We start from the raw sequence: 26,958 nt of genomic DNA on the forward strand, positions 1-26,958 counted from the left end.
TGTCTCATAATAATTAACAAAGTCGCCATTGATTATAAAAGAGCATTCCATGTTACATAACAAAATTTTGATCTATGGATATTACCTATTAGTGGGTATAATTCTAATCTGAGATGAACTCCAATTGGTGACAAGGCAGGGAGACCTAGGTCTCCCGTAGTGCCCTCCCTGGTAAGGAACTCTGCTGTTTGGCGTAAGGTATAGCTAATCAGATTCAATTAGACTTATAGCTAAAATTAGGTATTTTAAATCAACAGATCAGTGTTAAAGGTGTGCTGGCACGTTCGTTCAGTGGTAATTGGCCCCTACTTGTATTTCCTAGGCTATTAAGTATAACTTCTAGGTATACAATTAAACTAATGTATGCAAAACAAGATTTAACAAAGTCGCAGGTAAACATATACACAAATAGTTTATTTACAACAAAAAAGTCAAATACATGTTCATATTAAACAGCCCGTCAACTCACAGGCCGTATGAACACAAAAAAAAAACAAAAGTTAAACATTCAAAAATAGTATGGCAACCGCCATTGCCGGTCTTAGGACACAGCGACCTATGCGGCCGCAGTGGGCCCCGCAATTTTATAGACCCCGCGCTAACTCTAGTTGTAAATTATTAAATAAAACCATTTTAACTTATAACAGAGTTTCCGCAGTCTCCTGATTTTCTCCTGAAATTGCTAAGTATACAAAAAAAGTCATTAAAATCTCCTGAAATTATTAAAATATCCTGAAACTCAAAACATGTTCTGAAAATAGACAGAATTGTACTTTTGGTTTGTCATTCAATATGAAAAAAAGCCAATCCTACTAGCGATAAAAAAAAGGCATTGTCAACTTTCATTTAATAAAAATAATAGGGCGAATTTTAACCAAAACAGTACGTTCCAATACTTAATTTACTGTAATAGTCAGTGGCATGTAAATATAGATCTAAATCTATCTTGATCTTTTAAAAAAATCAAAAGCGATCTTTTGCTAGTCGATAGTAAAAATCTAAAAGGCAGATCTGAATGTTTATCGGCTTTATGTTGGAAATCTACCTTCTATTGTTGATGGCTCGTAAAGTTAATTGGATCTTGATTTTGCACTTAGTAAAGTCCGAATAAAATGAGAAGACGAATTTATTTTCTAACAAAAAATCTTAATGTTCAATTATTATCCTTAACCCTACCCAGACTAGGCCCCGCGCAATCCGTTTCGCATAGGGCCCCGCAATCTGTAGGAACGGCCCTGGCAACCGCCCTAGTCATATGTTATAACTAAACACGAAATCTGGGGGTGCGGTGGTCGAGTGGTTAAGCGCTTGGCTTCCGAACCTGAGGTCCTGGGTTCGAATCCCGATGAAGACTGAGATTTTGAATTTCGGGATTTTTAGGGCCCCTTGAGTCCACCCAACTGTAATGGGTACCTGACTTAGTTGGGGAAAGTAAAGGCGGTTGGTCGTTGTGCTTGCCACATAACACCCTGCTCGTTAACCGTTGGCCAAAGAAACAGATGACATCATCTTAACATTATCTGCCCCATAGATAGAAATGTCTGAAAGGGGAAACTTTACTTTATACACGAAATCTATTGTCAAAGTCAGGGAATCACACATCAGTGTAAACAAAAATGAAGGTCACCCTTGCTTTTTCACCCTTCTTTCTGCTTCTGTTGAGTATGGCATCTGCTATTTGATATTTAAAAACCGCTTTACAAACGTAGAGATAGAGACGGGGTTACTAAAGCGATTGGACCTCACGATGAACTACTAACTATAGTAAAAAACGCAAACTAAAACTCTATGGCCATATTTCAAGATCTTCAGGGCTCGCAAAAATTTTCCTTCAGGAACAGTAACAGGAAAAAAGAAGACAACATAAAAGAATGGACGGGCCTGCCATTGAAAGAGGTTCTATTCAAGGCAAAAGACAGAGAAGCATGGAGATATACTGTTGACAAATCTTGTGTTTTGCCCCAACAGACTGAGGTATAGACGAAGGTGAGTTTAACTTCCGTTTATTTCCAACACAACAACTGGACAAGAAGATGAGTTTACACAATATTGTGCAGCGAGCGTGACTAATGGACAGACAGAACACAACAACTGGACAAGAAGATGAGTTTACACAATATTGTGCAGCGAGCGTGACTAATGGACAGATGGAACACAACAACTGGACAAGAAGATGAGTTTACACCATAATTTTGCAGCGAGCTTGACTAATGGACAGACGGAACACAACAACTGGACAAGAAGATGAGTTTACACCATAATTTTGCAGAGAGCTTGACTAATGGACAGACAATTCAAGATAACGTTTTTTGGGGGCCTAACTTGGCATGTATTGGGTTTAACAGTTACTTTTAATAACTTGCAAACTCTTCGTGTAAACTGAAAACATCTTTAACGATTTTCCTAGAAATTTAACAGTTTTCGTATATCTTTTGAAAAAAAAAAATATAATTAATTAATTGGCCACACAGCAAAAAAATCTGGTTTGACCAATATAATTTTTTCAAATTATAATCTTACTTACTTAGTTACTTTAGTCCTCCCGCGCCGTTCGGCACATTGGGTTGCAAGCTGTCTCCACAAAGATCTGTCACTGGCAATGTCTGCAGCCTCCTCACACACTGGTGTCCACTGCTCTGACGTCCTCCATGAAGGGGTAGCGTCTATTAGTTATACGAGGACGTCCTTTTTTGCGCTTTCCTCGTATTGGTCTCCATGTCGTCGCAACTCTTGGCATGCAGAGAACATGTCCCTCAAACCTCATGCGACGCTCTGTCACAACCTCACTAAGTGTTCGACTCCCAGTTCGGCATAGGATTTCCTTGTTTTAGACCCAATTTTCAAGCTTTGAGTCACCAAGTCTGACAGGGGCACCCTTTGCCTTATATCCCACTCGCAAAATTTTAGTATTTTCCAAGTTTATGCGGAGGCCAATTTTGGGTGCCTCTCTATCTAGGCACTCCGTCATTTCTTGTATACATTTATTTGTAGCCCCGAGTAGTCATCGGCAAAGTCCAAGTCCGTCATTCGGTTTTGTTCACGCCATGGAATACAAAAGGCAGCCTGGTTCATTATAATCACCTTATCATTAAATTGGGGGGGGGGTGTGGCGCGATGGTAGAGTGGTTAAGCGCTTAGATTTCAAATCTGGGGTCCCGGGTTCAAATCTCGTTAAAGACTGGGTTTTTGAAGATCGGGATTTATAGGGCGCTCCTGAGTCCACCCAGCTTCTTTGGGTACCTGACTTTAGTTGGAGAAAGTAAAGACGGTTGGTCGTTTTGTTGGCCATATGACACCCTGCTCGTTATCCGTAGGCCAAAGAAACAGATGACCATAACATCATCCGCCCAATAGATCACAAGGTCTGAAAGGGGAGCTTAACTATCATTAAATTTGGCTTTCGTCTTGAACAAGGCCCAGCGAAGAATCCACCCACTCGACTTTTCTTAGCTCTCAGTAAAGAGTTGAATAAATAGATCAACCCAAACATTACGTATACCATCTTATAAAGAAATCATTAGCTTGACTTTAAAAGACGAAATTGATCAATGTAAAACTCAACGTAAGACTCCTTGCAGTCTTGAATCGTTGCAAAGCGTATAAAAATACAAATAATATAAAGTTATTGTATTTCTAAAAAATTGAATTGATTTGATTAAAAAAAAAGTCTTTCAAATATGAAATGCACCTGATGTTGAACGGTTTACTTTTGATTATAATAATGACAATAACAAACGTAATGTAATATAAAACGCAACGAGCATATACCACATTCAAAGACATTGTCCCTGCTTCTGAATATTAAGTATCAGTTTCAAGCTGCATATTTTGCCACATCTGATGCAGAAAAAATAAAACGTCGTCCGCTGAAAACTAATTTACATAGCAACATGAGTGGCAAGGTAACAATGCGTTGGCTTAATATTTAATGTAAGAAAAAAAAAATAATTTCGGACATTCATTTAGGGCCCTGCCTTCAAGTAGCGGCCCGTGGGGGGGGGCCTTCCCAGAGGCGTAGTGAGGGGGCAAGGGAGGCACGATGCTCTGGGCACCACCCTAAAGGGGCACCACACGCAGCCTATTTCTCTATGTGATGTTTATGAAAAATGGGAAGGGGGAGAAAATAAGGTTACATTGCCCCGGGCGCACGTTTTGCTCAATACGCCTCTGCCCCTTCCCCTGCCTATCTACGATACAGGTTTTAATTTCTTAGGTTTAAATACCCAACACTTTATTAAAATACTACATTAAAATGCGTTTAACATAATTCTTACACAGTGATACGATTTCCACCGTTTTAAGGGCTGTATGTCATAAATTTAGTTCATTTCACCCCAGACTCTCCCGCCACTACATTCAGTGCATCAATTGTTTTTCTTCTTTCAATTTCAGGTGTAAGCAGGTATCTTACAACATAGATATATATTTTTTACTCGAGTCCATGGGATCTCAACATGTCTACTAGTGAAGACCTCCTATCCCCCTGCACACACAAACCCATACGAAAGGATGTTGATTTTAGTAATTTGAGACTTCATAGAAATTCTAAAATCAATCAAGCTGATTTGCAGCTACTGTCCAACACTCCAAGGAACACACACACACCTTTCGCCTCTTTCTGTTAATCCTGAATTAAAACTTTACCTATTTTTTAACGGCTTATTCCGCAGCTGTAGCGTTGTTACATTACATAAAGACAAACAAATGTCAATATTGTAAATGATACGCAGGCTTTAAAACTAGACTTTTTATTTCGCATTTTTTTGGTGTTACAAAATAGCTCACAGATGTGACAAGTTTGGTGTCATATAGTTCTAAGCCACGTCGGTTTTCTTTTCATCTTTCGATTTAAAACACTTCACAACAATAGGGCGGGTCTATTTCTTCAAGAGCCGAGTGAGTTTGATTAAGAATCTTTTGCAAACATTTAAATGAATATTCTTTTTTTTTTAAATTCTATTAACTTTTTAAAGGAGTTGTGGAGGAATGGAATAGCGGACGTTGTATTGGATGGTGTGACTACATAAAGAGTAGATTTGTATTCTATCGAACTATTTATCTTTTTTTTTTTTTTGTTACTAATTTGGAATGGATCAAATGGAATATAAGAATATGTAAATTCTTTTTGAAAAAATTTCTTAGCAAAACAACTTGGAAATAAGGATGGATGCTATACTCTAAATTTTTGGCAGCTAATTGGTGATTTTTTTTTTCTTTCGTTAATTATCTTAATTTTAGTAGACAAGTAATAAAAAAAACTATCTTTGAAATCTTTGTTTCAACTCCAATTTTGTTTCAGATTCTAAACAGAATGTTCAAACGACAAAAAAAAGCATTAAAGTAAGTAAATTGTTATTTTTTGTGTCTGTTTTGTTTTATATACATATTCACATTCTCTACAAACTACCAGTATATTACAATACACAACTATCGTTTCTTTCTGTAAAAGAAATCCCAGGAATTTGATGTAACTTATTCAAAGTGTTTAAGTCTAGTAGGTACGGATCATTCTTATATGATTTAAAAAATGTTTTTATACTCTGGACAAGCTTAAGTGATAGGAAGCTTGGATACTTGTCAAAACGTCTGGGTTCAAGTCCCCTTTAGAGACAGAATTTAGCTGGTCATGTTTTTAAATTGTATTTTAAAGATGTCTCGACTACAGCCAGTACTAAATGCATATTTCTAGAGAAACATTGATGTAGCTGATTGATATTCTAGTCTAGAAATGTTACAGCCAAAAATCTTTTCAGCGATATTATATACAACTTTGATTAACTCTTTCTCTCCGTAATTATTTACCACATTCTGATGGAATCAACGCTGGTATCGTCAGTTAGGAGAGAAAGAGTTAAACTTTAAAAACAGAAATTGTTTTGGTATTGCGCCTCGTTCTTTGTGCATTCCTTCCATTTTCTTTTACGAACATTTGGAGGGAAATTTGTACTTGTGAGTATGTTGTCGTACTGTGTTTGGACTTTAGACTCCGCAAGGTTGATTAACGCCGGAAGTGGTTTTAAGCCCCTCATTACCTATAAAATGCTTTCAATGGCACGCGTCTCTGAGAACCAGTCCAACTCCTAGCCTTCACTCATGGTTCAAATATTTGGGATCAGCGTGCAGGTTCTGACAGGATGTAGCTTTGTTTGCTGCAAGCTGCTTGAGGGTCGCCGGCTCTTGTGTTTACTTCAGGGTCGACTCCCGAAGCGTTCCCCATGTTTGGGTATAGCTGCAAAGCAGCAGAGGGTTGAATTTAGAGTTTTACTTCTCGTAGGTGAGTGGCCAGCCAAGGCTATAGAGACCCTCCTGCTTGAAACGTACTGGTTCAGAGCCAATTTCTCGCCTTTATCTCTTCTCCTGCAAGTGATAACCGCTCCGCCAGACCAGGCCTGGTATACACATGATGGCCGGGATAATGGCTAGCTTGCTTGCTAATGACTAACTCGTTATTGACTAACATGTCATTAACTATCATTCTAGTGAATATTATGGCATGGCTTATTAGACATAAAGCGAACTAACAGATATTGTTTACTCGTATTTATTAATCTGAGAGGAGTTAATAATTACAACAAAAACAATACAAGTCTATGTAAACAATAAACCCTAGATGACCAAAAAAAAATCAAACACCTTATTATTGAAAAGAAAACAAAATATAAGGCTAGCAACGAAGAGTTTATAAATGCTAAAAAATGCTGAATTTATAAATGCTGAAAAAAATCAATAATGAAGGGAAAAAAACATACAAAGAAAAAAATTGAGAATTTCTTTAGAAGTAACAACACAAAAGCATGCTGGGAAGGATTATAGACAAGAACGATTTTCAGTGGATGATTAGGAGAAATTCGACAACGAACTAAATCATTTTTATTCTCGTTTCGACAAAGAAGATTTTGTTGATCTACACAGAGAAATTTTTAACACTCTGACCAAAGAAAAACAAAAACCCTAAATCAATTTTGTAACTGAAGATGAGGTGACCTTATTGTTTAGAAGAGTAGACGTAACAAAAGCTTCTGGGCCAGATAAAATTAGTGGCACGTTGATCAAGCTATGTGCGGAACAAATCTCTTTCATGTTCTCTCACATCTTTAACCACTCGTTACAATTGTGCGTAATTCCACACATCTGGCAAACTTCAGAAATGATACCAGTGCCGAAGAAACCAAAAATAGATTGCTTAAATGATTTCCGCCCAGTAGCACTAACACCTATAGTTATGAAATGTTTTGAAAAATGTAAGCATCAACAACTTGTAGCTAAAGTCAATAAAAGCCTAGACCATCACAAATTTGCATATGAAGCAGCCAGAGTAACGGAGGATGCAATTCTATTGCTCTGGGACCAGCTTTATAAGCATCTCGATACACACAAAACATATGCACAAGTGTTCTTCGTAGATTTCCTTTCGGCTTTCAATACCATACAGCCACATCTATATATATAATTCTCTTCTTCCCTCAACAGTTTGGACGAGCAAGAAGTAAAGGAAAGATCACTCTCTTATTTCTGCGGTTAGTAACACCACTACAAAACAAGAGGGGGGGGGGGATAAAGTAGTATTCACATGTCTCAACAGATGGCTGCGCGCTGGACTGTCAAACCCTGCCCGCTCTCATCCCCCATGTCATGCGGGAGGTTTGGACTAAGAAGTAAACTATCTTCAACTCTGAAGGAACATCCGGAACATGTAAAACATTTTACAAACATTTTACAAACACTAAATAGCAGCGCCGGACTTGACCATTGTGACCAAGAAGTCATGGAAAGAGAACAAGTAATCTTCTATGTATATTCACCCGTCACTAAATAGCAGAGCCGGACTTAACCATTGTGGGGCCCTATGCGAAACGGACATCGCGGGGCCAAGTTTAGGTAGGGAAGTTGATAATTTGTGAAATTTAAGAGTTTGTATTAGAAAATAAATTCGTTTATGCATTTTATTCATTCTTTACAACGTACAGAATTACTTTACGATCCTTGCGTATAGCAAAGTCATACAGTATATCATAATAATTCTGTTTCCTACATAGATCACGCTCAAGAATTACCAACTGTTTCAATATATCTTTGAGAATAGTTGATCTCAAATAACTCTTCATTAGTTTGAGGCGCGAGAAGCTTCTTTCACCAGATTACACAATTACGGCTAATGCATAGTGCCGTTTTTATTTATCGCGCGTAGGACTGGCGTTTTCCATATTGAATGATACCCCAAAATGACATTTTTCGTTTATATATTTCCGTATATTTTAAGAACTTTTTTTGTATATTTTGAAATTTCGGGAGATTTCTAGGAGCTCCTGGTAAATCGACAGGAGGGTGCGGGAAATCTGTTTTAAGTTATAAAATGTTTAATTTAATAATGTATACACCTTGAATTAGCGCGGGTCCTATAAAAGTGCGGCCCTGCAAAATAGCGGCGTACGCTACACCGCCGGTTGAGTAGTCTAATGATGAAGAAACTGAGTAGCTTAAATGTCAGCCCTTACGTACAAGCATGGGTTCTAAACTTTTTAACCCAACAGTCCCAGTATGTTAAAGTCAACAACACCAAACCGTTAACTCGAGTACTATGTACGAGTGCTCCACAAGGTTGTGTACTTTCTCCTGTATTGTACACTCTTTTCACTAATGACATAAGAAGCATCTATGACTCAGTTAAACTCATTAAATTCGCTAATAATACTGCCATAGTCGTTCTTATTTCAGAAGACGAAACTCAGTATCGAAGCTCGATAGAAGAGTTTACAAACTGGTGCACTGACAACTTTCTAGAACTGAATGTCACAAAACCTAAAGAACTTATAATAGATTTTAGAAACAAAAAACTAACGACAGACGAACTGCAGAACAAATGAAGGCATATAAATATCTAGGTGTCATCATTGATGACAAGATTTTGTTGCACAACCACTTGGGAACTCTGACATAGAAAACAGCCCAGTGATATTTTTTTCTATACAAACTCAATAGATTTAAACAAAATAAGAAGATCCTAGATACTTTTTACGGCGCGACTATGCAAAATCTGCTAACATACGAAATAACTTAATGGCAAAACAACGCTCCATCTAAACCGTTGCGCCGTCTAGAAAACATCATAAAAAGGGCATCGAAAATCACACTTACAACATTACCATGTTTAAATGAATTTTTTTAACAAAAGTGTCAAAGAAAAATCGAAAAAGTCGTGGAAGACAACAGCCACCCGCTCCATCATAACAACGTCAAGTCGTCGCGAAGTGGGCGACTACTGTTAATCAAGACAAGAACAAAGCGGTACGAAAACTCGTTCGTACCTTACTCGGTCAGACTATATCAACGCCACCCTTTGATCAGGTAAAAATGAAAAGGACCAAGATTCCTGTGTGTAGTCGCTTAATGAACTCTTTATGTTGTGTCTGTTTTATTTATGTGTATGTTTCTGTTGTGTTGTCTTTAAATGAGAAAAGAGTCCTTGTAATCACAACATATTTCCATAGGATTCAATAAACAAGTCTTAGTCTTAGTCTTAGTCTTAATGACTAACCTGTTTTGATTATTATTTTTTTATGTTTACAGATTCTTCATCCTTCTCCTGATACTATCCACTTTGATTTATTCGAGAATTAAGGTCGATTCATTGATCCCTACGTGGTCTCATCCTGTAGGACATTTATCAATGCACAACAGAGAAATGACTCTTAACAAAGCTAAATGTCTTCCCGTCAGAAATATCGCATTCATAAAGACTCACAAAACCGGAAGCTCCACCGTTTCTAACATTCTTCTCAACTTCGGACTAGCCAACAATCTGACCGCAGCTCTGCCGAACTTCCTGAAAGGCCATCCCTATTACAACTACATCACAAAGCCCAATGAACATTTTGTGAAAGAAATGATCTGCCCGCTGACAGATGGTCGTCAAGAGTACAACCTCCTCTTCTACCATTGTGTGTATAACAAGACCGCCTTTCGCTCTATTATGCCAGAAAACACGGTGTACATATCCATCCTGCGGGAACCTTTTCAGCAGTTTCTTTCATCCTTTTTCTATTACCGCATCGACATCAGTCTTGTCAAAGATTTCCCAGATTTGAACAATTCCATGTCAATTTATTCGTTCCTGTCAAGCCCTTACAATTTCACCAAAGAAGAAAACCACTTCACCTATACCAGAAACAAGCAAGCGGAAGATCTTGGCTTCAGAGAAGAGCATCTTCGTAACAATGAAACTTTAAAGCAATATTTGCTTGGTCTGGAAAAAGATTTCCTGCTTGTCATGATTATGGAATACTTTGAGGAGAGCTTATTATTACTCAGGCGAGCGCTCTGTTGGGAAATGGAGGATATAATCTACATACCAAACAATGTCAACAAAAAAAAGGAAAAGTTAACTTTTGATGAGGAGTACATTCAGTCTCATAGAAGATTTAGTGTTCTGGATTATATCGTGTATGATCATTTTTTGAAAATTTTTGAGGAAAAATTAAACTCCCAAGACGAGTCTTTCAAGGCAGAACTTGACCACTTCAAACGCGTCCTGAACCTTGTTCAACTGGGATGTGCTACAGGGAATGATGTTTGGGTCAATGAGTCAGTTTGGCATCAAAGTTTTGTAGTTACGCAAGAGAGATGTAGACTAATGACGATGGGAGAATTGGACAGTTTAGATCTTCTGTTCGAGGTTCAAGGAACGAAGAGAACTTTAAACTCGACCCATTCCGTAAGAACTCTACTATATTAGTAGAATTTACGTTGGTCTGTTTTATCAAGTAACGCTTTTTCTTAATAGTTATAACTATATTTCTTTAACTCTTTCTCTCCATAGCGATACTATCGTTCCTTTGACTCCATTAAATTCAATTGATTTTTTCGTTTTTATTAACTTCAATTTGTGTTATATAACAAAAGAGCATGCATTCACCTTTAATTATATATCAAACGTAACGTTTTTTGATTACAAACAAAAATGTGATAGAAGTTTAATCATAACAGGGCAGACTGCAGAAATGTCAAAAATGAACAATTCTCTCATCCATCTATCAATCCATCCCAGTGGTGCTACAGCCCATGGAGGGCTCTGGCCTGCTTCAACACATCCTTTCAGATCTCTCCTGGGCCTTTCGTCTCCACGCCCTAACTCCAAGCTGTTGCAGATCTGCTTCTACATCATCAATCCATCGCATTCGGGGTCTGCCACTGGGTCGTCTGCCTTTTGGTTTTTGCCTGTATATAATTTCCGCTACTCTGTTATCTGACATTCTTTTAATGTGACCTGCCCAACGTAGTCTGTTCATTTTTATTTATTTCGGTCACTATTGGTGGGTCTTCATATAATTGATATATCTCATGGTTAGTGCGTGTCCTCCACCCTGTTTCATCCTGTATGGCACCATTGAACAATTCTCTCAGAATGTGGAAAATAATTATGAAGATAAAGCGTTAACATCGTTAAAATAATATCATCTACACCCTCATAAAATGAAAGCTATTTAGGTATGAATGAAAAGTGGGGGTCAACTAGTGAATATCCCTTGGCTCCTGAATGGAACGTTTCTCCTACCAGATGTCACGTAGCATACAGCAGCTGTTACATTAAATTTATTTTTATATTTCTGAAGCCTGGTGACGATTTTTTGGGGGAAAAAAAAGCGTGCTTTCTTGGCACAGAAGCGGAAAGTTAATTCCATGACCATAACAGGAGCGAGGTTAATTGCTTCCAGATATGGTAACAGGTAGAGGATAAATAGTATTTTAAAGAACGGTGATGGTCAGTTGAGAGCGGAAACAAAGACAGTAAATTTGTTTCATTAAATTGAATTGTACATGTACTGTGTGTATATTTCATTAAAGTGATTCCTAGTTCCAGAATAAAAGCTTTGTATTTATTGTTGAAGGATCTTTATTGTTTGAATTAATAGTTTACATTTGAATCTCCGGGCCTAACGATATTATTTGAGTGTTCACCCATTATTGGAAGTAAAAATCCATGCGGAATTGTAACTTCAGAAACGCATTGTCTGATCAACACAATTTCATCGTAACATCAAGACATCGTCCCAATCTAGCACTCAAATAGAAATGACATCGTTGTACCAGGAAAGTCGAACAATTTATTTTTGGATACCAGGAGCCAGTTATTGGGTACAAGTAGGATTGTAAGCGTATCGTGTGGTACACTTGATACTAAGTACAGAACATAATTTCATCTGGTCATTCATGTTACCAAGCTTAATTTCTCCTCCATTGTCTTCTACGTCAAATAGAATCACATTAGCCTGTCGGTATAACTATTCTATCTTAAGAATACAAGATGCTCTTTTAAAAAATAAGATAATTTGGTCTACATCGTATGCGTGGGGGGGGGGGCGTTGGCTGAGTGGTTAAGCGCTTGGCTTCCAAACTTGAGGTCCTGGGTTCGAATCTCGTTGAAGACTAGGATTTTGAATTTCGAAATTTTGAAGGCGTCTCCGAGTCCACCCAATTCTAATGGGTACCTGACATGAGTTGGGGAAAGTAAAATCGATTGGTCGTTGTGCTGGTCACATGACACCCTGCTCGTTAACCGTTGGCCAAAGACACAGATGACCTTAACATAATGTACCCTATAGACCGCATGGTCTGAAAAGGGAACTTTACTTTTTTTTTTTACATCGAACGCGTATTTTTCATTTAATCTGCTCTTGCAAGTTAATTAGCGACTTAAAACCCTTTTAAATTCAAAGTTTTCATCGCTGATTCAGAAAACCCGATCCGATCTCGGCACTATGGAAGGAGCAACTTGTACGGTTTTCTCGTTGCGTGTTGTATATGAAATGAAACATGAGTTTAATAAATAAGTTTGAGACAGTGACTAGCTTTAAACCTGAATGCTTTATTTAATGTGAACAGAAACAGGTCAAAGCTCATCGGTTTAATTATTTATCAGGATGCGTGTGTGCGTGTGTGTGTGTGTGTGTTTGTCTTACAACGAGATGAATCACTTCCGGAAGAAAAGTTCCTTGACCCACTGAAAGGCGATAAGAACGGACACGTGCAATAAGAAGGTTGTTGTTGTTGTTGTTTGTTGTTGTTTGTTGTTGGTGTTTGTTGTTGGTGTTTGTTTGTTGGTGTTTGTTGTTGGTGTTTGTTGTTGGTGTTTGTTGTTGGTGTTTGTTGTTGGTGTTTGTTGTTGGTGTTTGTTGTTGGTGTTTGTTGTTGGTGTTTGTTGTTGGTGTTTGTTGTTGGTGTTTGTTGTTGGTGTTTGTTGTTGGTGTTTGTTGTTGGTGTTTGTTGTTGGTGTTTGTTGTTGGTGTTTGTTGTTGGTGTTTGTTGTTGGTGTTTGTTGTTGGTGTTTGTTGTTGGTGTTTGTTGTTGTGTCGAGAGAGAGAGAGAGAGAGAGAGAGGAGAAAGAGAATTTAGAGAAAGAGAGAGAGAGAAAAATGAGAATTCAAAGAGAGAGAGAAAAATGAGAATTCAGAGAAAGAGAGAGAGAAAAATTAGAATTCAGAGAAAGAGAGAGAGAAAAATGAGAATTCAGAGAAAGAGAGCGGAGAAAGAGAATTTATCAAAACAGAGAGGAGAAAGAGATTTTAGAGAAAGAGAGAAAAGAAAAGGTAGGAAAGAGAAAAGAGTGAGATTTAGAAAGAAAGAGAAGAGAGAACGAGAAGAGAAAAAAGAAGAGAGAGTCGAGTTAGAGAAAGTAGGAGAAAAAGAAATGACCATAAAGTCACACACAAAAAAAAATCCCATCACACAACTATTATCAAGTTTTCAGAAGTTGAAGAAATGTCTTGTTGCAGGCATGCTTGGTAACATTTTTATAGCTATCTGTAACTATTTAGATTGTTTACGATATTCAAAACTGTAGTAAAAGTCTACCATTTCATTTCGGTAAGGCGCATGGATGTACTTTCAACATCCTAACACAAGGGTGGGAAAATTACGACCCGCGGGCCACATGCGGCCCGCCGGAGTCCTTAATGCGGCCCGCGGAATACCTAAGAAATCAAGTGTGCCCACAGGTTATACATATATAAAAAAATGCTAATATATTTAAAAGTAAATAATTTAGAAAGTTCTGATTCTTATCACTTATTAGGAAGAGGCTAAAGAAACATTGTCTCTGCATGTCATTCTAAAAAGTTTGAAGTAGACGAAGATTATTCTTATTGGCACTATTTCAAAACATTCAGTCAAAGACACAAACTCAAGCCAAACTTAATTCAATGTTATGAAGAACTGTGTTGAAAGTGTTGAGTTGGCTTGGAACAAGAGTGCGTGTAACAACTGATGGACCTCGTGATTTAACTGAGAAATATAGAACAATATCCCAACCATAAACTCTTAACGGGAATTTTTTCGCATATCGAATATATTACTGACATAATGAAAGTAGTAATGAAACCTATCGGAGTTAAGAGACGTAAACACAGGTTGTTCCTAGAAGTACATAAGGATTTGGAAACATGACATTGACTGTGACTAATATTTCTAATGAAGAGTGGAAGAAAGACTTCACTTTTTACATCGGGAGTCTTGCAGTGGGTTGTTTCCACATGAAATGTGTGTACATGTTAAATCTTTTCAAACAAAGCTACCCCATTTCTCCGGGCAAGCAATTGAAAACATGTTTTGTCATTTTCCTTTGTTAAAAAGTAAAATGGTTGAAAAGTACAAAACTTCATTGTGAAATCGAAAGCAAATTTTAAGACGCCAAGAGCTAGTAACCAGTTTTCAATACCCTCAGCTCAGTTGTAGAGGACATACCTTCAAGCAAATTAAGACCTAAAAGAGAAGTTCCAGTCAGTTTTTCCGCGGGAGTTTTATGGGTGCCAGAGGCTGTATTTCCACATTGAAAAAAACTTTGCTGTTAAACTTTCACATTATTTGGATCCACAAACATCAGTGAACGAGCATTGTTTTTTTTTTTTTTTGAAAATAAAGAAGTGTAAACACAGGTCGATGCTGACAGACTGTAATTTTAAAGCCGTCACGAGGGAGAACAAATAGTAAGCTAGTTCTACAGTTCAGGAACATTATGCCCAAGTGCAAACAGTTAAATACTTCACATTAATTACAACTTTACATTTTGGTATAATGTTGTGGTGTAAAAAGAACAAATCAAATTTTTTTTTTTCGTAAAATTAGTTTCAGAAGTGGCTCTTGTTGTAACTCCTCAATGGGGAGGAGTGTAAAAAATAATGAAATGTAAATGTATAACACAGTATAAATGTGAATTAAAAGATATACACAGTTAGCTAGCGTATTTTTCTGAGTTGTAATTACATAGTTCATATACATATTTGCGGCCCCCCATTCCCACAAATGTTTAATGCAGCCTTTTTCTGTTGTAGGCTGCCCACCCCTGTCCTAACAAGATTGACATATTTTTTTTTTGTGTTTATCGATAGGTGAAGCTCTAAATATTTATTGGTTTGTCTTGCTACTTTACAATTAAATGGTAACGTCATCATTTTGTTAATTAAGGTTGTCAAAGCTTTGCGAAACCGAATAGCGTGTTTAAAAATCCGTATTTGTTTATCACAAATAAAATATATTTCATTATTAAATTATGAAATTGTAGTGGTTTTTGTAAAAGTTCTACTTTTCTCTGTGCCATTATTTGTATCCCAGTCACTGACTCCGTACCACTTCAGTGTCTCTCTATATCCCTGGCCAATGTCTCTGTATCACTATCACTATTCCACTTACTATATATCATTCTATATTATCTTCTTCTCTCTCAAACTATATATATATATATATATATATTTATTTATCTATTTATTTATTTATATACAGGGCCGGATTAAGTAGGCCTATGTGAGGCCCCGGAGCAGGATTTTTTGGGGACCCCACAATTTTTTTTTTTTGAAAGCTTTAATAAAGATCCACTTAATGAAGGAAAATATTAATATCTAAAAGCATGCTAAATTTTAGAAGAAAGAAATACAGTTCTGTACTGTTGAATCTCATGTTCGTTTTAAAAATATTTAATAAAATATGTAAATTTTAGTATTAAAAAAAGGTATTTTTTGTTAGTTTGTGGAAGACGCACCGTTAGTAGCCGTATTTACTTATTTCAGCCGTGCTACAAGCACACACTTTTTAATCACGACATTTTTACCGTAAAAATGCGAAAGAAAAAGGTTAGGGAAAATAACTAGCAGACCCGCCTGTCCTCCTTTAAATCCGGCCCTGTTTAATATATAATTAATTCCCTTCTGTATTTAATAACACCAGCCATTTTGTATTTTTAAAGACAAAATTTATTGTTGATTTTTATAGGCTGACTTCAACGGATTATATTAATTCCTTATTTAGCATATCTCAGTGCAGATTTACCTGGAAATATACACACAAAAAAAAGAATAATGCAATCAAGAATTAAACCAAATATATATATATATATATATATATATATATACAGTGGCGTAGCTAGGGTGGGGGAGGAGGGTGAGAATTTGAAGATCCCCCGGGCCCCCACATGAGGGGATCCCCCAAATGAGTGTCCGAAATTTGTTTAAAAAAAAAATAAATATTACGTCCCTGCTTTTCACATTGTTATATAAGTTAGTGACCATGCTGTATGTATTCCACACAGATTATTAACACTTTCCGTGCGGGGTTACTCTCAATTTCAAGGAGTAACTTCCATATCGGTGACTATTGCCGTGTTACTCTCAGGAAGTAACTTGGTATATAGGGTAGTTTATTTCATCATTCTTATCATTAAAGAAGAAGCCTGATCTGCAATATTTTAAGTTTCAATATCACTGCCTGGTATGGCAATCTGAGCATTAAAAATAAAAATAAACTTTATAGAATCCTAAATGCTGCTGGCAAAATCATTGGCAAAAAACAAACCCCATTTGGGCAGTTGTTTGAGACAAACATCTATAAAAAAGCATACAAGATCCTCGAAATAAAGAATCACCCTTTGTGTCAGGATTTTGTGATTTTACCATCACAAAAGAGATACAAGACACCGATAGCAAAGACAAACAGACACAAACACTCTTTTGTTCCCCTGGCAATCAAATCATTAAATAAGAACAATCTGGTACAAACTTTGTCACATGTAAATTATGAGTGAGTCTGGTGTGAATGTACACTTTGGTTTCTTATAGTTATAATGTTTCTAAGAAAAGTATCACTATTCAGATGATTCATACAAAGTTACTGCAGTCGAAGAAGTGAAAATGTCTCTTGATGAGAGAAGTAGTGCTGAAGAGACTCCAGGGGAATACCTTATACCACAGTCAGAGAAAACATCTGATGTAAGTGATGATGAGTCAAGTAATGGTCTTCCAAACCTGGCAGCTCTTAATTCTGCTGAGATAGATCCAGCAACTGTCACCTTTTTTTGGAACAGTACATGAATTCGACAAAATCATCAAGCTGTTGGAGAAATTTTATGAATCAAAAAGTGAACCAAGGGATACAAGAAAAAATGCACAAATTCTTCTTCATGCGGTGGAAAATTATAATTTTTTTCTTATCTGGAATTCTGATCAAATCTCCTGCGCTAAATCAATACAGTTCAGAAGAAACTACAAAAGTCCGGACTGCAAATACGGGAGTCTGCTGAAGAAATTAAAACCATTTCATGCTTTCTGCAAAATGAAGAGAAACTAACGAAACTGATCACCCAATCCATCGAAAGAGCAAAAGAAGGCAGTGAATGCTATGTGAATTTCCTGTAATTAAAACAATCAGAAGAAAAAAAAGACTTGATGGAGAGTTGCGTTCTGATGTAGGACTGTAGGACTGTGATGTGACAGAATTGCTTGACAGACTTCATATGTAGATGAAGGACAGATTCTAAAGGCTGGAAAACCATGTGGACACCTTTGGGTTTCTTGAACCAAGACACCTCTTGGAGTCTATGGATGATGACACGCTGATGAAAAACTGTATTACTTTTTCCAGTTTGTATGATGAGATACAGGGAAAATCGCTTGTTCAATCATGCCAATGATGCACGAGCACTTTTCATCAACAAACCAGTGCCACAATCACCAATTTAGGAAGCTGGCACCATCCAATCAAAACTGCTAACTCAGGCCACTTCCATTGCGTCACGTGAGAGACCATTCTCAAAGCTCAAGTTCATCAAAAACTATCTCATGAGCACAATGGCGCAAGAAATGCTAAGCATGGCTTTAATTTCAGTGAAGTCACAAATACTAGACACTATAAATGTAGGCTAGATGATGTTATAGATGCCTTTGCTGCACAGAAAGCAAGACGTGAAGCGATATGAATTGAGATTTACCATTTGTGCATTATTCATTTAAAGATTCTTAATGATTATTTCTTGTTAATTTTACTGATATACTGTAGCAATTTGAATGTAGGGTTATATACTTATTAAGTACATTATCCCATGTCATGATGTCGAATGTCAAAATGCAAGGGACCCCAAATAAGTCAATCCCCCGGGGCCATAAATCCTTAGCTACGCCCCTGTATACATATATGTTTTTATTGTAGCAATAACAGCATTGACATTGCTTAAATATTTATTTCAATCTGATAATAAACACTACATGCTAGTGTAATGAAAATATTTTTAAAAAAAAATACATTCTAGTGCTACATTCTAAGGCAGGAGTTAACTAGTAGTCAGTTACAACCATCTAAAATATGGATTTATTTGTCTATATAATTCGAATTAACTCCTAGTATTGCTATTCAAAGATAGATAATTGAATCGGAAAGATTTCAAACATTCTAATCGTTACAGAACGTTGAGAAAAGAAATTACAATGATTTTTTTTTCACTATTGTTTTACCTCAAGCAGGAACTGAAAAACGCCAGGACTTGATTTGTAACTAAGCTCTATAAGCTAAATGTATGAAGCCAAAATAACGGTACCGTCATCTTGATAACAAACATTCGAACTTTTCCGACATTGTTGGGAACAGGAAAAAAATTCTAATTTAAAGACGAGAATCTATTTTGCAAACCTCTTGGATCGACTACAAGAGGACACAAGAAATGTTTTTGGTTCATTTTTGGAAAAGTATAAAATCTCTTTAAAAATATTTGTGGCGTCTACATAAATGGTGTTCCAAGTCTGCTTGTATTTGTGAATTTCAACGTTTGGTATCAAAGTGCCGCCTAAATTTATTGTATGATTCATAGACGAAAATTAAAAACTACAAGAATTACAAGCTTCAATGAAACACTTCCTCCGGGGATCAAATGCAACACTCTTCGATATGTATGAAAATTTTCGATTATTTTAAAATGAAACTTTAAATTAGTGAATAAAAAAACATGTTGCCAATCTTATCCAGTCAGCATGAGGAAAAATAGCATTGGGCCTACAAACGAATAAAATAATATTTTTTGTAAAAGTACTTACTCGCATGCGAAATAAAATTTATTATTAGTCAAATTTGAAGATGTTCGGAATAAATCACAGAAATTAGTAAGCGATGCAGCGATAAATGATTTTTATTCAATGTTAGTTACACAAATTTGGGTTAAGTGATTGCAGTCAAATCCCAAGTTGTCTGTTCATTACGTAATAATATAGTTTTGCAACACGTGTTTTCCAGCCTGTTAGTAATCAAGTCTAAATATAGAAAAAAAACTTGATGCCAAAGATGACATTTGCTGTCCTCTTGCAAAGACTGTCATGAGAATTCATAATACGGTGAAACAGAAACAAGCTCAACCTTCGCATTGACTTAAGCTTTTGTGCACGAACTGTCGCAACAATGTTTAAGCAAACTAGTTTGGTACTGTTCTGATTACTATCTGGACTCCGATATGCTTTTTTAAATTGTCACAAGAGTGTTCTCAATGTATATGGTGAATGAGAAATTGGAAAGTAAAGAAATGCAAGTCATGTGAAGGGCGCTCTATCATTTCGGAATTTAATTATAGGGATTCATACGCATGTAATAAAACGCGATTTAAAAACAGTAAACATTGATACTGACCATTGGGAATACATTGCCCTAGACCGCACTAGTTGGAGACAGACGGTGATTAAGAAAGCTATGGACAGCGAGAAACAAATTAACACGCAAGACGCTAAGTCTAAACCGTTGTAAAACACAGATGATGGTTTTCTACTGAAAAGGCCACAGTCAAGTCTCTGTCTATAAACCAAGGTATCCCTATGAAATCCTAGCACCAACTGACTTTATTTACATAAGTAATCTCTAACTCAGCTAAGTCATGACGTCACTTAAGTCGCGTTCAAAGTCCGTCGATATAGCATGTCTCTTTACAAACTAATAATACAAACTTAGTGTCTCACAATATACATATATATACATATATGGCACCACTATATATATATATATATATATCCTATACTCTTAACCCTTAAAACGCGTGTGGTAGTTTAGCCTCTAAACATCAGAATTGTAATTCCATTTTGTATGCACTTTGAGGGTTAAGCGAGCAATTCTTGTATGTATGTATGTATGTATATATATTTATATATATATAAATTTTATTTCGAAAACGGCTCTAACGATTTTCTTTAAAAGTTCACGGTATGTGCATAATAGTGAGAAAAAAATTCTCAACTCATTGGCCACATCGGGAAAACTCGAGGTCGACCGTTATATCGGTTTGAAAATGCCTCATTATCGAAAAATTAATTTTGGCTAGAATGTTTTATGAATGAAAATTTTCCATGACGTAAACGGGAAAAACGCTGCTTACGTCACTAGGCTTACCGCAGTACACTAAAATATTTCTTTGCAAACAAGAACGAGTTCTAAAGGATCAATAGACCTAATTAAACATTTGCGCACCATCTTATTGTGGATTGATTTATTATTTGAACTATGAAAGAGAAGTATGAAATTAAATGTGCCGATGTATGATTAGTTATTGTGTTTTAAGTGCTTAATAAATTGTTTACTCTTTAATTGCGTAGAGTGGTGTAGATACCTTTTACATTGTTGTTTATTTTGCTGGTGACCTCCAGCTGTCTCGTTCTGTGCTATCTTCTATGTCAGCTAAGGCAAGTTGGCGCCTAAACTGGTCTTTTAAGCGTTACGGTGTTACGTCGACCCCTTTTTAGCTCACCAAAAAAGACTGCCTTTGGCATACGTTCGTCTGAGATTCGTCTCCCATACAGGATACTGCTATGTCCAGCGTAACTGTCGGACTTAAAGAATTCCATCTATACCAAAGGACGCGGATACACATTTGAGACCAAAATAAAATCTGCTGCCGAGGACAGACGCAGACGCTAAAAGAAAATCTTAATCGATCACCGCGGACAATGGTTATGCTTGCCCTGTATGTGGCAAAATATGTAGGTCACATCTGCAATCCTCATTAATTTTCGGACTCGAAGACAAGCCTTATTATTATTATTATTTTGCTGGTGAATTATTACCATGTGTTCATGCTTCGGTGTCTTCTGTCCTGTACCAAAACAAAGGAAATGTTCATAACACAGCTTCTCTGCGCCTTACTTGCTCACACTAAACATGATATCCATCTAGCGGTCAACGAGTTTGCGTACGATGCAGCCTCTTTTGATTTAATTATAAACCTCGGTAAAAAGCTTGGAATTAGGGCGTGTTGACGCAAGGCCCTGGAGAGATCTGAATGGAGAGATCTGTAAAAGCAGTCCATATCCCTCCACGGGCTGTAGCACCACTGGGATGGATGGATGGATGACAAAAGCGGTTATGAACTTCTTATAGTCCGACAGTCAGGCTGGGCAGGGCATGTATCTCGTATGGGGGACGAAGAATATTTTTTCGGCGTAACAGAGGTGCCCCACGGAAACGTTTCTTTAGAAAACTAATGCAATGATTTAAGTGTAATAAGAAAAAAATTGCCATTTTACTTTGTCACAAAGTGCCTATTTTACCCTATAACGTAGAGATTTGCGTCACTTGATGTTTCGTACTAAAGCCATAATGAATGTATACTAATTCCATAATTAAATGTCTGAACGTAACCATCTAAGAAGTAACACTGCAAAGACTTTCTTTCAAGCCAATAATAGTAGGCCTACAATAGTTTTACGCAAAAGATGGATTGTAAAACTATAAGACGGATGTGAGATGTGGTTGGTCTAGACCAGTGGTCTTCAACGGGGGCGATATCGCCCCCTAGGGGGCGTTTTCGAGATTTTGGGGGGCGCTGAGAGCCAAAGGGGCGGTAGGGGGGCGCTGAGCACAAAATGGGGCGGTAAGGGGGCGCTGGACATAAAGGCGGAAAGAAGAAATTTAAGGTGCTCTGAAACAAAACAAATTAAAAAATTCTTCAACTTTTAAGCTGGGAAACTAAATATAGACAAATTATAAATAACTTGCTTCTAATTTAAGAACAGAAACAGCGTTAGAAAAGGAGTTCGGGAATCCCATTTTCTATTTTTAAATTCTTACTCTTTTGCTGTGATCGGAGAGTATTAATGTCCTTGGATCTGGCGCGTATAAATGTTGAAGATTTGATAAACAAACTAGGTAATACGCCTTTTAGATTATAGTTTATTTTATCTACATATGTCAATATATTGATATGTAAATGTTAATTGCAAAAAAAAAAAAAAAACAATTCTGGTAATATTTAATAGAATAATTTAACTTTTTAAAAACAAAAAACGTTGATAAAATGTTGTTACGAAATCTCACTGGTATGTCATGTAATATTTCCTTGAGATTTAGTGAATTTCCACTAGAAAAACAGTATGTTCTACTTTGATCGCATTTTCAGATGAGGTTATGAAACCAAGTCGGCTTCACGAATATATAGCGATATCCAGATATAATTTAAGAATATTCACGAACAATTATAAAAATCTACAATTAAAACAATATTAAAAACAAAAAACGGCAAAGCAGGATATGCTTTAGTGGCCTCTTAGAAAAATGCATAGCTTTTTGAAAATTCTTATAATGTTGAAAAATTGATTAAAACTAAATTTATTTTAAAACATATGTAACACAAAAATACTTTTTTTTTCTGTTAGAGATGAAATATTATTTCAAAATTATCTAGTTATGTAGCTTCTGAGGACATATAGGAAACCATCAGTGGTTGGACGCTACAATGACTTTATAGGTAATATAGAATAAAGAACAAATCTATTTACTATTCACATTGTGAGTTATGATACACAAGAAAAGCTTAGCCCGCAATTTCATTTCTATATGAATCTAATTATAAAACTGTAAATAAAATACAAACCTATGCCGCAAATAAGCGCATCTTTCAACAGTTTATGAAACAAATGATGAAAAAGGTGTTAGACTCTTGTTGTAAACTAAAGTTCGCTGGAATTTCGAAAGGGGTTTGTTAATTGTTATGGCTCGTTTTTTTAAGCTCTTAAATTTTTTTATTTTTTTTTTGAGAAACAGGAAGATTCAACGGTTGGCGATGACTTAAAGCAGGCTAAAAAATTGTTTGACATGCTAGGCATCTCACACAAATGAATGAAACGAACCTCCGACTGCTAGGAAAGAAATTGACTGTCATTGATGATATAATTTTCTCTTTTATCGAGTTTTTAAATCTATTGCAAAGAGTTTTACAATCTCACATCACTTGTTTGTGGGGGGGGGGGGGGGGGGGGGAGGGGGGAAATTTGAAAATCCACCGGGCCCCCATTTAAGGGGGGGGGGGGAGCAAATTAGCGCTTTTTTAATTAATTAAATTAAATATTACGCAAAATGCATCGGCCTCCAAAGATGTCAAGCCCCCTGGCCCCCAAACGATGGAAATTCCTAGCTATGCCCCTAGAGGCACAACAGAGATGTGGCTGCATTTAAATGTTTCAGTAAAATTCCAAACTTTGGTCGAAATTGGAATTATATTTTAGCTATTCCATCAACATACATGGTTAACCTAGATTTAGTGTATAACAAAGTTAATGAATAAGCAAAGAAATAGACAGGATGTAGCGACTAGAGAAGACCATCGCCTTGCCTTGGCTAACTTAAAGCTTGAAATTTCTAATATTGTCAGACTGCAGGAAGCACAAGGTTAGCTTAATTTCATTTTGTAGTGAATTCAGCAATAATAATATTTATATTAAAAAAATAACTATATTTACAATTAAACCTAAAAACAGTAGGCCCTAATAGTCAAAAATTTAAACGGAGACTATTCTTAGGATTTGAAAGAAAGTCTTTACAATTAATTTTTGTGTGTAATCATTGCAAATTATTTGACATAAGTTTTTGCATAATGATAATATTGGCTGTTTTTTTTTTTACGGCTTAGTCCAGAGTTTCAAATAACTACGCAAACCCAACTGCGACCTACATATTTTCCCTGAATTTTATGCAGACAAAGCCTTTGTATACTGGTGTTCTATTTAAGTTTTCTTTCCGTCTTTTGCGCCTGTCTTCAATAATGGCTTTTCTTTGAGTATCAAATGTTAGTCCCGCAGTTTTTGTAAGAGCTCTCGAACTGTTTCTCTCAGAGGCTATCTGCTGCCAGAGAATGCTGCCAGGTACTTTCCTCTATGCCAGTGAGAGCGAAATGAATAAATCTTTATAGCGTTCACCGGGGAGGGGGGCACCTCTGTAACTCAGTCCTCCTCAAAGCTCGTCAGTCATAGGCCAAGGAGTTCACAACAATCGCCTTTGGCATACGGTCGTCTCCCAAGCGGGATAAGTGTTATTGACAGCATAACAATTAATAGATAGATGATATTGTGTTCAAATTTGCCTTCTCACGCTTCTCTATAACTGTTTTTCTTAGAGGGGGGCGCTGGCGGATTTTTTTTTAAAGAAAAAATTAGAAAAGGGGGCGGTAGGCCAAAAAAGGTTGAGACCACTGGTCTAGACTATAGGAGGACTTTATATTTAATCGCGTGTGCAATTACATTTAGAACTAACAGAACACTAAAGCAACTCTTCAGATTAGTAGTCTTTATCTGATCGTTCATTTTCGTAATTACAACAATAGCCCAATAGCTTTACGCGAAAGAAGCAATGTAAAACGTTAAGACGTGAGCTGTGGTTTTCTATAGGCCTACTGTTGGGGGGACTTTCTATTCAAATCGCCATGTACAATTACATTGAGAACTGACAGAACGAAAAATCAACTCTTCGGATTGAGTCTTTACCCGATCGTTCATTTTCGTAATTACAACAATATTCCCAAAATGACTTCGGGTATATATCCTTCCTTCACAAATTATTCATCCGAGCGAGGCTCGGTCACCTGATATTACATATAAAGAGAGAGAAAGATACTAAAGTAAAGTAAAGTAAAGACCTTGTGGTCTATAGGGCAGATGATGTAAAGGTCATCTGATTCTGTGGCCTACGGTTAACAACGACCAAACGCCTTTACTTATCCACAACAAATATCAGGTACCCATTAGAGCTGGGTGGACTCAGAGGCGCCCAAGGATCCCGAAATGAAAATCCCAGTCTTCACCAGTATTTGAACCCTGAACTCCTGGTTCAGAAGCCAAGCGCTTTACCGCTCAGCCACCGCGCCTCCAGAGAGAGATATAGATATATAGATATATATTCACTTCTGTAGTTAAAACACCAGCCTTTTTTATTTTTTAAAAACAAAATTTATTGATGATTTTGAAAGATTGACTTCAATGGATTACATTAAACCTTCATTTAACAAATGAAGATCTAAATGAAAATATGTCAAGGAGCCAATGAAGATCTGCATTTTAAAAAAATGTGCAAGAAACAAACGTAGCCAAAAGCTATCACTTCTGAATCGAGACTCAGACATCTGTTAAATATGTCCCTTTCACATCCCTTCTGCAGACTTACTGGCTTGTTAGGCGTTACGGTTACAGCCATCCAGCAGTTTGGAGGAAGAGTTGAAATTCATATCCAAGAGTTTTTCCATGACGCCTGCGAAATCGGAGCCGCAGTTATTTCTTACAGCCTCCATGGAGCAGTTTGTTGAAGTTTTTAGATAGCTGTAAATAAAAGAAAAGGTAATGGTACAATAGGAGCTTTAACACCTTATACGTATTAATCACGCAATGTACTATACGGCTAATTACATTAACTAAGATATATTAAAATCTTTATTTGGTAACTATGAATAAATAAATTATAGCTTTTATATAGCGCTACTTTCATGCGTATAGCATGGTCCATCTCATTTGTGGACCTATTGGGGGGGGGGGGTGACTGGGAGAAGGTCTTCCGTGGTGGGTGGAGGGGGGTATCTGGTAAACACAACTCTGCTCGAGGCTGGTGTCGAACCTCGAGCCCCCTTCATAGGTAGCCAAGCTACTTAGCTTCTAGACCAAGCTTCCCGTCATGTTAGGCACTTCACCTACAATAAATAATTTCAAACGAATACTCTTATTGAAATTATTAACTAATGCACATCTATCATAAAACGTATAGCACCAATATAGAAGTGTTTAAATAATATTTCTTGTTTGAAATGTTAATGTTCGACTAAAGTGGACATACTTCATAAACTGTTATGTAAATATACTAACATAACTTTTGACATACTCAACATTTAGTATTTTGATTTTACATTAACTGAAAAGGTTTACGCAAAGATTATTGTTCTCTTCCGCCAAATTGTATTATTGTTGGGAATTTAAATTTCGGGATTTTTAGTGGCCCCATTCTTCTGAGGCCATCTAACTCTAACGGGTACCTTACTTAAGCTGGAGAAAGTAAAGGCGGTTGGTCGACACCCTGCTCGTTAACAGATGACCTCAACGCGATATGCCCAATAGTTCGCAAAGGTCTAAATGGGAAATTGTTTACGAAAAAAACAACAAAAAAAAACAACAGTTAATATAAAAACAACTTGTACAGGAAGAATGCTTTCAGTACAAAACAAAAAACGTCATTTTATGAAAAAACAAGGTTACAAAAGACAGTTTGTGTGGAAACACAAACTCAAAATCGGCCCCCGAAGAGGTCCACCCAGGCAGGCTTCAATATTTTCAGAAAGAACATCCAAATAAAATTATATCAAAGACAAATGAGAGATAAGAATGGAGAAAGAAGGTTAACAGATCTTGTGTAGTGCCCCAACAG

The 26,958-nt window shown here is 36.7% G+C and overlaps 2 protein-coding genes across 5 annotated transcripts in view; one reads left to right on the plus strand and one right to left on the minus strand.

The window, feature by feature from the left end:
• Positions 1-26,958, minus strand: part of LOC106064799 (dermatopontin-like) — a 55,810-nt gene that overhangs the window by 10,261 nt on the left and 18,591 nt on the right. The window contains exons 5-6 of one of the 3 annotated variants that reach the window (XM_056042404.1): positions 25,714-25,865; positions 16,257-16,314 (exon numbers count right to left, since the gene is read on the minus strand). The exons of 1 other annotated variant lie outside the window; for it this stretch is intronic. In XM_056042404.1, the coding sequence (XP_055898379.1) occupies positions 25,721-25,865 (145 nt within the window). In that variant the 3' untranslated portion in view covers positions 16,257-16,314; positions 25,714-25,720. Of the gene's footprint in view, positions 1-16,256; positions 16,315-25,512; positions 25,866-26,958 lie in introns of those variants that run through there. One more of the 3 variants, XM_056042403.1, reaches the window with a different exon arrangement.
• LOC129928344 (galactose-3-O-sulfotransferase 2-like) lies at positions 4,781-11,859 on the plus strand. 2 transcript variants are annotated; one of them, XM_056042400.1, is made up of 3 exons: positions 4,781-4,896; positions 5,300-5,340; positions 9,568-11,859. In XM_056042400.1, exons 2-3 carry the CDS (start codon positions 5,312-5,314, stop codon positions 10,730-10,732), a joined length of 1,194 nt encoding a protein of 397 aa, XP_055898375.1. In that variant the 5' UTR covers positions 4,781-4,896; positions 5,300-5,311; the 3' UTR covers positions 10,733-11,859. The 2 variants fall into 2 exon arrangements, with proteins under 2 accessions (XP_055898375.1, XP_055898376.1); XM_056042401.1 differs by lacking the exon at positions 4,781-4,896 and adding an exon at positions 4,950-5,199.

Source organism: Biomphalaria glabrata, chromosome 9, assembly GCF_947242115.1.
Source record: "Biomphalaria glabrata chromosome 9, xgBioGlab47.1, whole genome shotgun sequence".
Taxonomy (NCBI): Eukaryota; Metazoa; Mollusca; class Gastropoda; family Planorbidae; genus Biomphalaria; species Biomphalaria glabrata.

Coding starts and splice junctions, on each gene's coding strand:
- LOC129928344 (XM_056042400.1), top strand. CDS start 5,312: ATGTTCAAACGACAAAAAAAAGCATTAAA. Junction 5,341..9,567: donor CGACAAAAAAAAGCATTAAA/GTAAGTAAATTG, acceptor TTATGTTTACAG/ATTCTTCATCCTTCTCCTGA.